Genomic DNA, 17238 nt, shown 5'->3' with positions numbered 1-17238 from the left:
GAAAAAAAAAAAAAGGCTTATTATGGTGAGTAAAAAAAAATGAAAAAGCCATGAAAGAAAAGGTAAGAGAGATGCAAAAAAAAGTCAAAAATTTTTTTGTGTATTTTGGTTTTGTTGAAGTATGATTAGTTCTCCTGGCTAAATTGGGATAGCACAGTTGGATTCCCCTTGCCAAGTTGGGACAGCACTTGATGGTGACTAGGCTTGGTTTGAAGCCTAATAGTAGATACTAGATGAATTAGGTTGTAATTAATTAGTATTGGTGTATATAATCTGATTGATTATAATGAAAATTCCACTACGATTGTGATAGAGACTAGATGGTGGTTTCATGACACTAATAAACCGAACCAGAATATATGCTTGTCTCATTCTCTTCATCCCTTCTCTGCTCGGTTCTGATTTTAGAGACAAAAAGTAAAAAATCTCATGCATAATCACCTTCTATGAAAATGGAGCAACAACTTAAAGTTTTAAGCTAATTTGATTCAACCCTCCCCTTCTCAAGTTCTAGTATAACACCCTTACTTTCAACACCTCATGATCGTACTAAAAACTTAGGCGTTATTTATCTCTAATATATTAATTTAATATTATAATTATCTAATATTAAGCCTTCGTGAATATAAACCAAATTCTTAGTTACGAAATCGAAAAGTCTTTACTTTAATTCACATAATCACATATTCACATAAAAATAAATACATAAACTTAGTCAAAACTTCTTAAATACAAATACTGCCCTTCTAAAATCTCAAAACAACAATTGACAAGGGGTAAAGTCTCAATTAACCCAACAAACAGAAAGTACAACATATACATAAAATTTGTAAATCAGTCGCGGTTTCGCGCCAAAGCTTCATGAACCTACCACTTAAAAAGAAATTCTTTAGGGGGTGAGAACATCATCCTCGAGAGGATTCTCAGTAGAAAGTTTAAGAATTGTTACAAGAAGATAAGTATAAAGAGAAGAATTGATATCAAGGCCGTGGTTATCGTTCGTCCTATAAATCTTTTAAAAAACCAACTGTTAATCATCCAAAAACCCTTTTTCAAAGCCAATATTTAAATATTCAGAAAATCAAAATCTTTCTTTTCTTATAAGAAAATCTTAATAAGTTTCTTAGATTATATGAATAACGAACCTGTTCCAAGCATAGCCATTAATTATAATGTTGCAACTCTGAACATCGGACGCCAAACCTTCTCTAATCATCCTGTAAAACAACTTTTCTGCCTCATTTACTTCCTTAATTAAAAAGTAACCATCAATTAATACACTATAAATCACAATATTAGGCATATAGCCTTATTTCAACATCATACTAAGTACTTTTTGAACTTCTCCAACTCTTCTTCTTTTACACAAAGCATTGATTAATATACTTAACGTATATTCATTTAGCTTGATGTTGTCTTTCTTCATTTTTTTCAACAATTTAACAGCTGCTTCTAATTGATTAACACTACAGTATCCATGAATCAAAAAGGAATAAATGAACATATTGGAAAAAATTTTCCGTATAGTCATTTTTGAAATCAAATCTTTGGCCTTCTCTACAAGCCAAATTTTGCATCATGCATCAACAACGGTGTCGTAGATTATTAAGTTGGGTTTAGTTGGTTTCTTCTCTGGTATTTGCAGCACTTCAATGGCTTCTTCTATCCGATCTTCTTCACAAATCCCCTTGATTAACGTCCCAAGAGTGACTTCGTTAAGATAAAATCCTATGGCATCTATATCGTGAAGCTTCACGGTAGATGCCATGGGATTTAAGCTTAACGAAGTCACTCTTGGAACATTAATCAACGGTAGAAGAAACCATTGAAGTGCTGCAAATACCAAAGAAAAAACCAACTAAGCCCAACTTAATAATCTACACCGTTATTGATGCATTATACAAAACTAAACTTGTAGAGAAAGCTCAAGATTTGATTTTAAGAATAACTGCACGGAAAATTTCTCCCAATGTGTTCATTTATTCTTCCTTGATTCACGGATACTGTGGTGTTAATCAATTAGAAACAGCTGTTAAATTGTTGAGAAAAATGATAAAAAACAGCATCAAGCCAAATGAATATACGTTAAGTATATTAATCAATGCTTTGTGTAAAAGAAAAGAACTGAAGAAGCTCAAAAAATACTTAGTGTGATGTTGAAACATGACTACATGCCTAATGTTGTGGTTTATAGTGTATTAATTGATGGTTACTTTCTAATTAAGGAAGTAAATCTGAAAAAGTTATTTGACAGGATGATGAGAAAAGATTTTGCGCGCTAGACCTAGGTCAGCAGCAAGTTATAATGGATAATATATCCATCCTAAATGTCCTCAACCTTGACCATCTTTGAGCAAGGACATATAGTATTTTGGAGAGCCTTCTCAAATTTTGCATCAATGTTCCTCTTCTGATCGATGACAACAATCCTGGACATACCAACCTTTTTTGAATCATTCAAAAGTTGAGACAGCAGATCCTAAACAAATACCAATAAAGAAGACAACAACAACCAATTAAAAATCACACATATAATATATAAAAACAAAGACGAGCACCAATGCTAACACGATCAAGTCTGCTTTATAGACCAAAGATGGAGCAGAAATAAAGTTTTGAATTCAAAAATTTGATCAATGTGGAGAAAAAACAAACAAATTTGTTCAGAGAAGATAGAAAAAGGACCAATACTTGAAGTTTATTTTGGAAAAAAAAAAGGAATGATCATAGAAGCAAATCCACATCTAGCCACATCTAGCAAGAGCGCAAGAGCACATAAATTATACCGACAACCACCAACAAATCTAATTGCACAATTCCCATATGTCTCTCAGACATCAAATCAGCCATCAGAACAACTTTTTGCTTCTAGAACAAGACAAGTCCCATATGTCTATCAAGCATCAAATCAGCCATGAAAAAAATTTTCTTACTTCTAAAACAAGAAAAGTGAAGCACAACATGAAGAGAATAAACGAAGACATTCTGCTAGTGCATCTAGAACAACTTTACATAACCTAATAAATAACATACATGCTTGAAATGACATGAACATAATCCTCTCTCACACCAAAGACCGTAACTATAATAAGATTCAACAAAGACTGTACCTAACCAATCACATCAACTACACAATTTCCAAGGTTCCTTTCCATCAAAATGAACTTGTATCTATAGAAAAAAACTAACTACCCTAACTTCCTACACTATAGTTGACAACTCTACATAAGTAGTTTTGAATTTATTCAAATACACCAAAAGAAAAGAACCCCCAATACACCAATCAAACATTTCTGAGCACTAATTAAAAAGCCTAACAAAGGAGACACAAGAAACAACCTACTATCTACATCAACAAAAATCAAGAAATCACCAAACAATCAACAATGAAGAAATAAAGAATAAGGAATAAAGAAATAAACAGATACAGAAGTAGACAATAAAAAAATGTGGGCATTGAATAAGTGAATAAACATTTACCCTAAGAATGACTTCATCCTAAATTTCACAGCAATCGACACTACAAAATTCAAAGGCTATTCATTAAGCCATAGCTGATGACATAACAGGTATGATATTCTCATTCTCATTCAAGAGAAAAGTACACTACTCATATATACCTATCTCAATTCATGTGATATATTAGCATTTTTAAATAAATGAAATGACCTTTACCACATTATCCGTTTTAGCTCTTTCACTTAAAGAAAAAGAAATTCCCTTCCAAGCCACAAAACTTATCCAACTGTATTTAATCTCTAATAGTAATAACAGAGATTGATACATTGATATCCACGCGAGAGAAGACCATTTGACAGAAAACTAACAGAATCCTCTTAATTCTTGATATAAAGCCATGCAACAATGACTAATACCACTGATAAACAATCCAACAAATTCCTAATCTTCGTTTAAAAGCAAAACACAGGCTACAATTATAATTAACCAGAATGAAACTCCATCTTTTACACATACAATAACCACAACAAATTAGATTCAATTGACAGAGAAAATAATTAAAAATGCATTTAACACAGTTCTTAAAATTATAAGGAAAAAGGAATGTATCAGCAAAAACAATTTTTTTTCCATGTAATTATAACTTATACTAATAATGATAATTATTTATTAAACAAGTATTGTAAAGATTTCTTTATACAAAAAAAAAAAAGAAAAAGAAAAGGAGAGCTGAAAAGCAAAATCAAATCAACTCTATCAGCTTTGTTAGCTATTTTCTGTCAATTTTTTGTAAAGAAAATATAAAGCTTGAGAGACATTGATTTTGAATAAAAGCAAAAGATCATAAAAGGAAATTAATGATAGAATTAAACGCAATATACCCTGTTCCTCAACTTCCAGCCAAATCAGTCCCCGAATTTGCCATTCCCCTGTTCTTCACAGACCAATAGAACTCCTCACAAAACTCATGAAAAGTTGGTGTTGGAATTGAAAATTTCTTTACCGAAGAATAATCCTTCAGGAACATCTGAATCGCATCGAAGTAGGTGCGGCATTGGTGGCTATGGCAAATCGGGAACAATGCACTAGCGGGTATTGAAGGCGGACGGCGTGAAAGAGCGCAGCGGCGACAAATGCGAGGAGAAGCATCGCCGTGGAAGGAGAAGGTGTTGCCTGTTGGGCTTGAAGGGGAATTGTTGGGGATAAAGGACCTCTAACGAAAAAGGTTTAAATAAAAAATACAAATACAAATTCAAATATTACAAAATGGAAAGAAGAAGAAGAGAAATGCGTATCGTTGTTGATTGGAGAAGAATCGGAAGTGGCTTTGCTTACGGCGGCGAGAGAGGAAGAGAAGTTACGGCAAGGGAGAAAGGAAAGTGAGCTGGGACAGAGAGGAGATCGAAGACAGAGGCTTGACACGCGCACGCGAGAGAGAGGGGGGCTCGACGACGAGGACAGAGACACAACTTCAGGGTGGCCGACGACGATGAGGACAGAGGCGGCGACGCCAACAGCAGCTCCAAGTAGACCTGGCGACGCGAGGAGAAGGGATCCAGGAGAAGAGGATCGCCGACGCCGGGTCTGGACGCTGGCTGAGGAGAAGACTTCGTCGGCGACGGCGGCGCTGGGCACTGGGCGCTGGCTGCTGCTGTTGGCTGGGAGAGAGAAAGGCTGCTGGGGTTCCGTGGAGCTGAGAGAGAGAGAGAGAGAGGGGCTAGGGTTCCATCTTCCATGGTCTTAGTGTGCGTGAGAGAGCGCGCGAGAGAAAAGGGGGGCAGGCCGGGCGGGTTTAGTGGGTGGGCTGGGTAATGGGGTGTTTTTATTTGGACATTTTTAAAAAACCGGAAGTTATAAAAACCCGGCCCATTTGGCCGGTTCATTAGTTAACCACGAATTTGACCGACTTTTTTACTGATTTTTCGCAGATTAGTTTTTGGAGTCAACCGAATCAGCCAGATGACTAATTCTCGATTAACCCGATTGAACTAGCCAATCTGATTTGGTTTTTAGAACAATAATAATAAATATATTTCATCTTTATTTAAATATTTATTACTAATATTCTATGTCAACAAAAGTGTCTTTAAAGGATGTGTTTTCAATATTGAAAGCATCTTTTTCTTTAGCATCTTTCACATGGAACTCGCTTATTCCATCAGCACCTTTTACACGGAAAGTGTCATTTTGTTTAGCGATAAATGTGCCATCTGGTTCAACGCATCCTAGTTAGAAGCATAAAAAAATAGTGAAAAATACTATGGTGCTTATGGAAGATTCTTTCAGTAGGTGAAGAAAAATGCTGGTAAAATGTGGAAACGATGCATGTGAGATCTTGGAAACTATAAGGAAACAAATTCTGTCCAAACTCCAAAAGCAAAGGCTACAAGAGTTGTAGGGTAATAAAATTAGATTAATTCTCAAAACATAATTGTAATTATGTTATTGGGCCTTGTTAGTATGAAGTTGCGGCCCTCTTTTAGAAGTGTGTCAATGATATAGGCAGGGGCGAAGCTCGAACCCCTTTTAGGAGGGGGCTAACATGCAAAATATAATTAAATAGAGAACAAAAAATAAAATTGGGGAGGGGCCAAATTATAAATTTAGAGAACTTTATAAATAAAATTTATTTATTTGGGAGGGGTCATTGCCCCTTCATATATACTAAGCTTCGCCCTTGGATATAGGTTTTAGGCCTCGAAAGAAACAGAAAATTCAAAAATAATAAGAGTAATCATTGCATGGGTTGAAACGGGCATTACTTATAATAATAGCATTGGATATTATATTAGGAGTAGTAATGAGTTTCTATTTCTCTTTCACTATGGAGTCTAGAGGCGACAAAGGAAAAAAAAAAGAACACCCAATTTTCGATGGAGTCTTAGGGTTGAGACATTTAGAGATTCTTTCTAGAAGGTGGAACTTGCAGCGACCACAGTAGGCGCGTTGCATACTCAAATTTTTCGGTTACTAATATTTTAAACAAATTTTAATCATACTCAAATTTCAACAAATTTTAATCAACAATTTATAATTTGGTTATTACTGAATAAGTATATAAAATTCTAATTTTTTTTATAAAAAAACATTTTTTATTTTATTTTTATATTAAAATAAATATTTTTTTACTAACTAACTCATTAGTTTATATTTATTATATTATTATATACTATATATATTTATTAAAAAATAATATTAATAAATATTATATAATCATAAAAAAATTATATTGTTATTAATAAAAATATTTGATCTTTTCTATTTATACATATTTAATTACATTTATATTAATAATCATGACTAATAAAAAAATACTTAATTTAAATATAAGTGAGTATAAAATTAAAATAATATTTAAAAAGAATTATTATACGTTTTTACTATATAATTAAACATTAGCATTTAAAATAATAAGGAACGATATAGTTTATTAGTGACGACGAGAGCATTTAGGCACAAAGAAGTCTTACGTTTGAACCACAAGTTAATGAATCTTAGAATTCTATCTTCAACAGTTCGCTTAAACCAGTTTTTACTAATTTTGAACGATTTTCAATTTTGATTGGATATTATTCTTAACCGAATGAAAAATTGAACCGCATCGATTAGGAATCCACTTCATTAATTTTTCGGTCGAACCAATTCTTACCGTTAACATTGCATAGAGATCAGGTGATGTATAGTGACTAAACAAAAAACAACGGTACATAATATAAAACAATTATGCTATTTTAAATAAGTTAATAAAAAGACTAAAAATAAATTTTTATTCAAATTTCCGTTTTAAATTTACATCTCATGGAGTTTTAAATTTTCAGACTACCGTAACAGCTACCTAATTTCTCCTCTATTCCTCATACAAAACGTATTCACTACCCTAGGCCGTAATGTCCCAGTTGCATCGGTTAACAAACTCAACTTAACTTCTTACTTCACACTATGTAGGCCTTATTTTTTGTTTGCAGTTATTTTTTCCATGTTCAGGCCTAGGTCTAGTCTTCTTAACAAGATTTCTCAACAATTTCATTCATATCTTTCCTTCATGCAAAACAGACAAAAAAAATTTATCTAGTCCAACCTCCTTTCCATGGCCCAGTTATTTATATTGGTGTCCAGGTCCATATTGCTATAAATAAACATTACAATTACTTTGTTAACATAAATTGATTAGTATTAGTTAATGGAATGTTTTAACCAAACGTACGTCACATCTCTTCTAAAGCGTGGGACCTCAGTCAGAACGCTCCAAATATATGCTCTAGCTATCGGGCAGCGGCTCACTCATCAACGGCGCATTCTAGCGTGACACGTTTTATCAACATATGCAGAGAAATTTATGTCTCAGCACCAGAGAATTTTCCAAAAACAGTTGCCACTCTGAAAAAAGAGTGATAACTGGATAATATGTTTTAAAAGGGCGGTAATTTAATAAATAATTTGTGAAACATTGATATAAAGATAAAAAAAAAAAAAAAAACCAAGAATGTTAGAATAATAATTTGCAGCCACAATATTCTTATCTACCTATGGATGAGCCAAATGTTTAAGAATAATTTGGCTATAGTAGGAATCACTCGGACCTAGACATGAAGAGCAAAAATAGAAAAGAAGAGAAAACATTTTGATGTCTAAGATAAATTTATTTGTCTATCTATCTATTTTTATTATATAAAAAATTGATATTAAGTTATGAGATAATCTTATACCATATAATTATTCTCTATTGTGTCATGTTAACTATTTTAAACATGTAGCAATCACTAAGAAAGTTCCCTTGCTATTAGACCATATCACTTATTTAAATAGGTGGTGTTCCTGCGTGAATAAAGATCTCCGAGGTATAGCTCATTCCGCTGTTACTTCGAACTTGCTTTCCTTAGAGTGAGAGGGAGGAACGTCGTCTTCTTACTAGGGCGGCAGCGTTGGACACCTAAAAGGGACTTCAACACTCAAGTAAGTAAGAGAGTGAGAGTACTCAGAGTAAAAATGGGATGGATTGCATACCTGTGACTTAGTTGGTCACCATTATATATTGAATTTCTCTATGGCAGTTATTCGTATCTTTATTACTGGTTTGACGGAGTCTTTTGATGATGCTCCGATTTTTAGGATTTCAGAGGTTTTAGTTGGAGATATTTTCGGCGAGGTTATCTCCTTTAGTGGAATCCAGTTCCGAAGTTGTTGTGGTGGGCCAGTGTTTAGGTAACGGATCATAGCCCCCAAGCTTGACCTGTTTTGCAAAACCGAGCTATAACAGGTCGAGCTTTTGTATAGCTCAGAATCGGATATTGTGGAAGCCCCCAAGGTCGACTTATTTATTGCGAAATTTTAAAAAAGTAGGGGAAGCTTGGGTTTTGACGGCAACTTACATGTAAGTGTTTTGAATAGAGAAAAGATATTGGAAAAGACAGGTGCATTTAATGCACATTGTGTATGAAAACAGTGATGAATATTGACCATTGATTTGTGATGTATCTTTTTTCATCGACGGCTAGGGATTGTTGTGGTTTTTAACTTGCTTTCTGAAGGTATGGGTAGTGGGCTAGTGGGTCATTTTGTTGGACTCTTGATTATCCGTTTTGGGTCTTGCATTTTCTGTGTATTTGGTGAAGATGAGCAGGAAAGGTTAGTGACTCTCGCTTAGTTTCTTTTCATCTTACTGCTTTTATTGCATTTTTGGAATGGAGAAAGGGAAAAAGGTTGTGATAGAAAAGAATGTTAGGGGTCGGGGTAAAAAGAAAGTTGCTGATGAAAAGGATAAAATTGTGGAGGAAGTGTGGGTCTGGGATCCTAATGATCCCTTTGCATGGGTAGCTGATTCGGTGAGAAAATGGTCTTTTGTGTTTGATGATGAGTAGAGTGTGTCTTAGTTAGGTTTAACGTCTTCGTGGGTTAGGGAGGGTAATGGTATTAGTCTTAGGATTTTGGCGTGTAGTGCTACTGATCGCGTATATCATCGTGGTGAAGGTTTTGAATATTTCTTCGTGTATAGTTGAGTTTTTGTAGACCTTGGTGTTAGATTTTCCTTTTCTAAGTTTGAACATGGAGTATTGATGCAGCTTAAATGTGCGCCCTCTCAATTGCACCCAAATTTATGGGCCTTTGTTAGGACGTTTGAGGTGTTAATGGAATATCTTGAGACCGAACCATCACTGAAGGTGTTCTTTGCTCTATTTCAGTGTAAAAAGGGGGGATGGTTAAACTTGGTGAGTGCTCTTGGTTGGGCTATCTTTAGTTTGTATAAGTCATCTTATAAAGAATTTAAATCGATGTTTCTGAAAGTTAGTGCTATTGAGGATGAATTTCCCTGGTACGTTGATGAATGCTTGCTGGAAAAGTTTCCATTATTTCGGTGTCCGAGACCTAGGCAAGTATTAGGGATGGAGGAGATGGAATACCGAAATGAAATGATGGTGGAATTTTTTGTTAATAACATTTCCTCTTCTGACTTGTTATTTGTTATGGAACTTCCTGAATGGGATTCTAAAAAAGATGCTGTGTTAGAGTACATAGGTAAACTTTTTGATTGTATTTGGTTGTTTTGTTTTGTAAATTTTGACTTTTTTTATTATCCTTTTGTGTATTTGCAGTTGAAAAGGCTCCGAAAGTGACTTATAGCAGCTTGAGGGCATACTTTCGGACGAAGAATGTGGATAAAGAAGGATCTAGTAGTCATGTGAAGGCTGAGAAAGGAGCTGAAGTTAATCAACCCTCCCCTACTAAGAAAGTAAGCTATAAGCAAAAAAGGGGAGATGGTAAGAAAGAAAAGGTGGTGAATTTGGCCAACGATAAACTTGGCGGGAAGGAGGTCGACTTGGATCAGGTAAAGAAGTTTAGTGAAAATCAAAAGGCGCTGCACGATTATAAGGGGGATAAGGACCTCACTTCACTATGGAGCGAGCACTTCCCGCTGTCGATGCTTGCTGATGAATATTGTCAAAGTCCCGCCGATATCAAACTTGTTCAAGATGTTGGTGATATTGGCGTTTGTCAATATCTTCAGGTATGATATTTTGGTTTGTATTTCCTTAGCTTTGTTAGTTTGTGCTGGTTTGATTGAGTTGTTGTTGTTTCAAGTGATGAGAGCTCGGCTAATGTCTATCGGTCAAACTCAAGAGTTGAAACATGCTAGGAACTTGTTTGACAAAGCTGCTGTGGATCAGATGATGCAGGATAACTTGGATAAAGGGAACAAACTCCGCACTGCTTTGTATTTGGTGGACTCCTTACAAGAGAAGCTAACTGCTGCCGAGAATGCCAGAAAGAGGTTTGAGGAAGAAAAAACTACTTTGGAGGCTAGGTTGGTATTGCTTGTCGCCGAGAAGAAACAACTCGAGACTGATAAAGAAGACCACAGCCTCGAGATGTTCGCTACTGGATTTGATAGGGCTGTTGAGCAAGCAAAACTTCTAGCGCCTGCTGCTGATTTATGTGCAATGGATTTGTGTAAAGTTGTTGTTGGTAGGGATGGTAAAACTCCCCGAGACGTGGGGATCCCTGCGGGGACGGCCCCGAATGCGGATCCGACTGTGGAAAATTTTCTCCGTGGGGATGGGGATGGGGGACAAAATTTCTCCGAGGGAGGTGCGGGGACCCGAGCGGGAATCCCCGCCCCGTCCCCGCTAATCCCCAAAATTCATAAATTTACTGAATTATCCTTAATAGTTTATTTCTCATATATGTTTTTAGTCATTTCACACACACACACACACACACACACACACACACACACACACACACACACACACACACACACACACACACACATATATATATAGAGAGAAACCTAAACTCCTAATCCTCATTTGCATAACCCTTCTTCAATTCAGAGATCCCTAACATTGTCCATACTCCATCCAACCTCTCTGCAGCCACTCTGTCGCCACTCTCCCTTCTCACTGCATCGTCACACCTCATGGTGCCATCACCTTCATCGCGCATGCTCTCTATTTGCAGCGTCCCTTTCCGTAACTCCGTCGTCGTGTCCATTTTTCTCTTTGTTGCCGCGTCTTCCACCTCGTCTACTACTCTGTCCTCTGGTCGCTATTGCGTCCCCTCACTACGTCATTTCGAAAGAAGTCACTATCTTGTCATTTAGACATTTTGTATAAAATCTTGCTGTTTTATATAGGATAGATACTTGCAGTTCTATTCATATAAAAATTAATAATTAGTTAGAACTATTAGATATATGGGGAATGGGGTCCCCGTGAGGAATGAGGCCCTGTGAAAAATGGAGATGGGGAGCAATATTCCCCCACGGCAGGGAACGGGGACGAGGATGGGGAGCAAATCTGGGGCGGGGATGGGGAGCAGGGAGGCATCCCCCGTCCTCGCCCTGCTCCGTTGACATCCCTAGTTGTTGGCGAGGAATCGGTAGAGGATGAGGAAGATGATGTGGAAGGGGAGGGTGAAAACCCAGATGCCCCGTGAATTTCTGTAATAGACTATGTTTATGTGCCGTTTGTGAATTTGAGACAGTTGGCTTTTGGCCAAAAACTGCTTTATTTTGAAATTATTGGCTTTTAGTTTGAAACATTTGGTATTGTTAGGATTCAATCGCATGCTTATAGTATATGTTCATGTGATTTTCTTATGTGAAAACCTTTTTGGATGCTCATCTTATGAGTTAGTAGTATTTGTTGATTGTACTTGGCCAAGTAGGATAGAGAACAAACGAATAAACTGAGTTATATTTGTTGTATTATAAAATTTAGATAATTGTGAAGATGCGGGGTGGTGTGCCTCATTAAAACCTCTCCAGCAAAACCCACCTTAGGGATAAAATCTGGTAGTAGAAAAAAGAACCGTGTCTGACTTATAGACTAGCCGTAATACATCTTTTTGGAAGAGATATTCCAATTGTTTGGTAGCATTATGCCATCTAGAATTTGAATTTTGTATGCTCCTTTGCCGATGACTTTGTGAATCCAGAATGGTCCTTCCCAGTTGGCACTTAGTTTGCCATGTCCTGGCAGTTTTCGTATAATTTCTATTTTCTTGAGGACGAGGTCGCCCTCGATGAATGTCCTCGGTTTGAGTTTCTTGTTATATTCCTGAGCTATAGCTCATTTTGTGGTGAGTTTTTGTAGCACTGACATGTTTCGGTATTCCTCAACGAGGTCAAGCTCGGTTCTTCTGTTTTAGATGTTATCGCCTTTATTGAGGTTCTCGGTCCTAGGAGATTGTAGAGAGATTTCAACAGGTAGCATGGCATCGCATCCGTTTACCAGTCTGAACGGAGTTTCTTTTGTCGATGATTACTCTATTGTGTTATAACTCCATAGTACTTCTGGGATAAGCTCGGCCCACTCTCCTTTGAAATCTTCGAGTTGCTTCCTGAGTCCTTGCCCACTCTCCTTTGAAATCTTCGAGTTTCTTCCTGAGTCCCTGTAAGATGATCTTATTGGCAGCCTCAGCTAAACCATTAGTTTGTGGGTGTTATATAGATGAGAACTGTTTGGTTATTTTGAAATTATTTAGGAAAGATATGAATTTTTGGTCTATGAATTGTTTGCCATTATCAGTTATAATGGAATGAGGAATACCAAATCTGCAGAGTATGTGTCTTCATACAAAGGATATCAATTTTTTAGAAGTTATTTTCACTAATGGTATTACCTCTATCCATTTTGTAAAATAACCAATAGCGACAATTAAAAATTTAACCTGCCCTGGTGCTGGTGGGAAGGGTCCGAGGATGTCCAACCCCCATCTGTTAAAGGGCCAACTTACCTCTGACAAATGTAGCTATTTAGCTGGGTTGTGAATGACTGGTGCATGCCGTTGACAATGGTCACAGTGTTGAACCTTATACATACAGTCTTGTTGCAATGTTGGTTAGTAGTAGCCTGCTTTAAGTATCTTGGAGGCCAAGCTTCGTCCTCCTAGATGGGTGTCACAGACACCTTCGTGTACCTCATCCATGGCTAAGTTGGCTTCCGTTGTATCTAGGCATTTTAGAAGAGGTCTTGTGAAACCTCGCTTGTATAGTTCGGAGCCGAGTAGTGTGTAGAAACTTGCTCTTCTTTTGAACTTTTTCTTATTTTGGATGTTGTCGGGTACTTGACCTTTTTGTAGATAATGTATGAAAGGTTTTCACCAGTATTCTTCCTGTGAAATACTCGAAATTGCTGTTAGCATAACACTGGGTTCATCAAGTGCTAGTTGAGATAAGATGGGTGTTTTAGTTTGACTCCTAGTTGTTGCTAATTTTGAAAGAATGTCGGCTCTGTCATTTTGCTCCTGAGGTATCTGGGAAATATCAAATTTTTGGAAACCACTAATAAGATTATTAACAATAGCATTATATTTTTCTAACAGAGGATCTTTTACCTGGAAGTTACCTGTTACCTGTTGCACCACAAGTAGGGAATCGCATTTGACACTTAGTTGTGTTATGCCCATTGTGTGGGCCAACCTCAGTCCTGCTATTAGTGCTTCGTACTCTGCCTGGTTATTACTTGCATAGAAAGTAAATTGTAGGGATTGCTCTAAAGCTATCCCTTGTTCATCTTCAAGCAGAATTCCTGCTCCAGAACCCTTATTGTTCGAAGCCCCATCGACGTATAGTGTCCCATTGTTTATGGTTGGACTGGATTTGTCTATCGTCAGCTCTGCAATGAAATCGGTCAGCGCCTGAGATTTTATGGCTCCTCGTGATTGATACTGAATGTCATACTCGGATAGCTCGATTGACCATTTGATCAGTCTTCCAACAAGTTTGGGTTTTGCCAAAACTTAACGGAGGGGCTGTTCTGTTCTGACTATGATGGTATGACTCTGGAAATAGTATCGTAAATGTCTGGCCGTAGTTATTAAGGCCAGGGCGAGTTTTTCTAGCCTCGAATATCTGACCTCAGCTTGTTAGAGGGATTTGCTGACAAAGTATAATGGATGTTGTTGCTTTCCTATTTCTGTTACCAAGACAGAAATGATAGCATGATTAGTAACAGATAAATAGAGGTATAGTGATTTACCCAATTCCGGTGTGTGAAGTATAGGTGGTTCTAATAGTATGGTCTTAAGCTCGGTGAAGGCTTTCTCGCATTCCTTGGACCATTCAATTTTTTCCTGTTTTTGTAGCGCCTTGAAGAAGTGATGTGATCGGTGAGCTATACGAGGTAAAAATCGTGCTGCTAGCCGACCAGTAAGTTGTTGAACCTCTTTGACCGTCTTTGGGCTTCTCATGTTTAGTATCGCTTGGCATTTATCAGGGTTGGCTTCAATACCTCCGCAGATGAGCATGAAGCCGAGGAATTTCCCTCCTTGCACTCCGAAAGCTCATTTCTCGGGATTGAGTTTCATGTTGTACATTCGAAATTGTTGAAATATCTCCTTTAAGTCTTTAATGTGATTTGCCGCATGCAGTGTTTTTGCCACCATGTCATCAACATAGACTTCTATGTTTCGGCCAATTTGGTTTGAAAAGATTTTGTCCATGAGTCTTTGATATGTTGCACCTGCATTTTTGAGTCCGAACGGCATAACCTTATAGCAAAAATTTCCATTGTCAGTAATAAAAGCAGTCTTACCCTGGTCAGTCGGATACATTAGTATTTGGTTATAAGCAGAATAAGCATCCATGAAGCTTAAACATTGAAAACTAGAAGAACTGTCAACTAGTTTATCAATGCATGGAAGGGGGTATGCGTCCTTTGGACAGGCCTTATTGAGGTCTGTATAGTCTACACACATCCTCCACTTACCGTTGTTCTTTTTTACCATTGCCATATTGGCTAACCAGGTACTATATCTGAGCTCTTTTATGAATCCAGCATTGAGGAGCTTTTGGGTTTCTTCCAAAGAAGCTGTCCTTTTGTCTGTGCTGAGGTGTCTCTTTTTCTGAGCTATAGGTCGTACTGACGGATTGATTGCCAATCTGTGGCAGATGACGATAGGGTCTATCACTGGCATGTCTGCGGGAGTCCATGCAAATAGATCGATGTTTTGTGTTAATAGCCCAGCCAGTTGTTCCCACTCTTCATTCTTCAGCGTATTGCCAAAGTATGTTAGTTGAACCTTTTGAGGTCGTCTGTTGGCATTGGTCGCTCTTGGTGGTTGGTTCGAGGATCTAAGTTGGCTAACGAAGGTAATTGTTTCGAGTTGTATACTGCTTGGATGTACTATTGCTCAAGTTGTCTTGAATATTCGTTTTTCAGGCTGGCGTTATAGCATTGCCTGACCTCTCTCTGATCTCCATGAATTGTTACGACTTTGTTATCCTACGAAAGAAACTTAACACACAAATCCACAGTAGAAATGATAGCATTGAATGCATTCAAAGAAGGTCTACCTAGAATTATATTGTAAGGACTTTTGCAATCAACAACTAAATATTGTATATCCATCGTTTTATAGTTAGGATAGTTTCCCAGTGTGGTTTGTAACCAAATATAACATCGGATTGGAACTCGCTCACCTGAGAAACCTATCAGTTTCCCGGATGAAGGTTGGAGGGCTTTGTCGCTTAACTTCATTTTCTGGAATGTTGAATAGAATAGGACGTCTGCGCTACTCCCAAGATCCATCAAAGACTTTCTTTACCAATGGCTCTCCAACTTGTGTAGAGATAACCACTGGGTCGTCGAGGTTGCGGTCACTCGCTTGATAGTCTTTGGGGAGGAATGAGATCTCTGGTTTGTCTGTGTTGATAGGCTGGGACGAACTTGATCCCGTCACTGACATCATAGTTCGGTAAGATCTCTTCCTAGCTGAGTTAGTACATCCTCCTCCTGCAAAACCACCAGACATGCAATTTATTATTCGGCAAGTTGGATTAATATCTTCATTTACCTTTTTTCCTTTATCTCGGGAATTGTCAATTGTTTTGGAGTGCTGGCCGAGGTATTCCGTGTTCCGTGTTCTTCCTCGGGTGTCGATGTATTTGTCTAATAGGCCTTGTCGGGCCAACTTTTTTAGGAGATCCTTTGCTATAATGCAATCATCTGTTGTGTGTCCGTATTTCTGATGGAAGGTGCAGTACTTGGATTTGTCTACATATCGCTGGTCTTGGTAAGTGCCTACCTTGCTTGGAGGTTTGACGAGTTTTGAATGTAGAATGTCCCTAATGATGTCCTCTTTCTTGGCATTGAGAGGAGTGTAGCTGTCAAACTTAGGTGTAAGCTTGAATGATCTTTGGTCTGTTCTGTTGGTTTGATGCTTATTTCATTTCTCATCTTCTCTGTTCGAGGTAGGCTTTTCTGCTTTTCGCAGCACTCGGAGTTCTTCAATCTCGATTTAGGTTGTTGCTTTTTCTCAGATTTCGGCTAGAATTTTTGGTTTTGTTATAACTATGGTCTCCTGAAACTTCTCAGGACGGAGGCCACTTTTTAAGGCATGAAGGTGGACTTATGGGTTTAGGTTGGGTTTGTCCGTGGTTGCTTCAGCAAATCTGGTCATGTAGTCCTTCAGGCTTTCGTGCGTCCCTTGTTTTATAGTGCTCAGGTAGTCAGAGTTGTGCACATATATTTTGGAGGCAGCAAAATGGTTGATGAACTGGTCGGCCAATTCATCGAAGCTGGAAATGGAGCCTTCAGGGAGGTTGGAGAACCAAATCAAGGCGGCTCCATCTAGGAAGGTAGGAAAGGTGCGGCACAAAATTGGGTCGGATTCCTTGTTCATGAACATCATCGTATAAAACTTGGTAACATGATATTTGGATCTCCTATTCCCACATAGGGTTTTAGGGCGTCATTGGTAGGGTAAAATTTTTGGGCATTTGAAAGCTCATAATCTCCTTCGAAAAGGGGTTAGTTCTTTTGGTGATTGTTTTCGGGG

General features: G+C 37.6%; 2 protein-coding genes and 1 long non-coding RNA gene across 3 annotated transcripts; 1 reads left to right on the top strand and 2 right to left on the bottom strand.

Annotated features, from left to right (window-relative positions):
• Positions 1–692: 692 nt before the first annotated feature.
• LOC107635830 (uncharacterized) lies at positions 693–5238 on the bottom strand. The gene is made up of 2 exons (XR_015880552.1): positions 4341–5238; positions 693–2479 (listed from the first exon to the last, which is right to left on the bottom strand). It is a non-coding gene; the product is annotated as an uncharacterized LOC107635830 (long non-coding RNA).
• Positions 5239–10538: 5300 nt separating this feature from the next.
• LOC148566434 (uncharacterized) lies at positions 10539–11892 on the top strand. Its single transcript, XM_088483036.1, has 2 exons — positions 10539–10920; positions 11819–11892. Exons 1-2 carry the CDS (start codon positions 10539–10541, stop codon positions 11890–11892), a joined length of 456 nt encoding a protein of 151 aa, XP_088339162.1.
• A 1665-nt stretch (positions 11893–13557) lies between these two features.
• On the bottom strand, positions 13558–14649 carry LOC148566433 (uncharacterized). The gene is made up of 3 exons (XM_088483607.1): positions 14383–14649; positions 13795–14127; positions 13558–13713 (listed from the first exon to the last, which is right to left on the bottom strand). Exons 1-3 carry the CDS (start codon positions 14647–14649, stop codon positions 13558–13560), a joined length of 756 nt encoding a protein of 251 aa, XP_088339733.1.
• Between the last annotated feature and the right edge of the window lie 2589 nt (positions 14650–17238).

Source organism: Arachis ipaensis, chromosome B4, assembly GCF_059453495.1.
Source record: "Arachis ipaensis isolate K30076 ecotype BB chromosome B4, ASM5945349v1, whole genome shotgun sequence".
Taxonomy (NCBI): Eukaryota; Viridiplantae; Streptophyta; class Magnoliopsida; order Fabales; family Fabaceae; genus Arachis; species Arachis ipaensis.
This window is presented reverse-complemented; position numbering and strand designations above follow the sequence as displayed.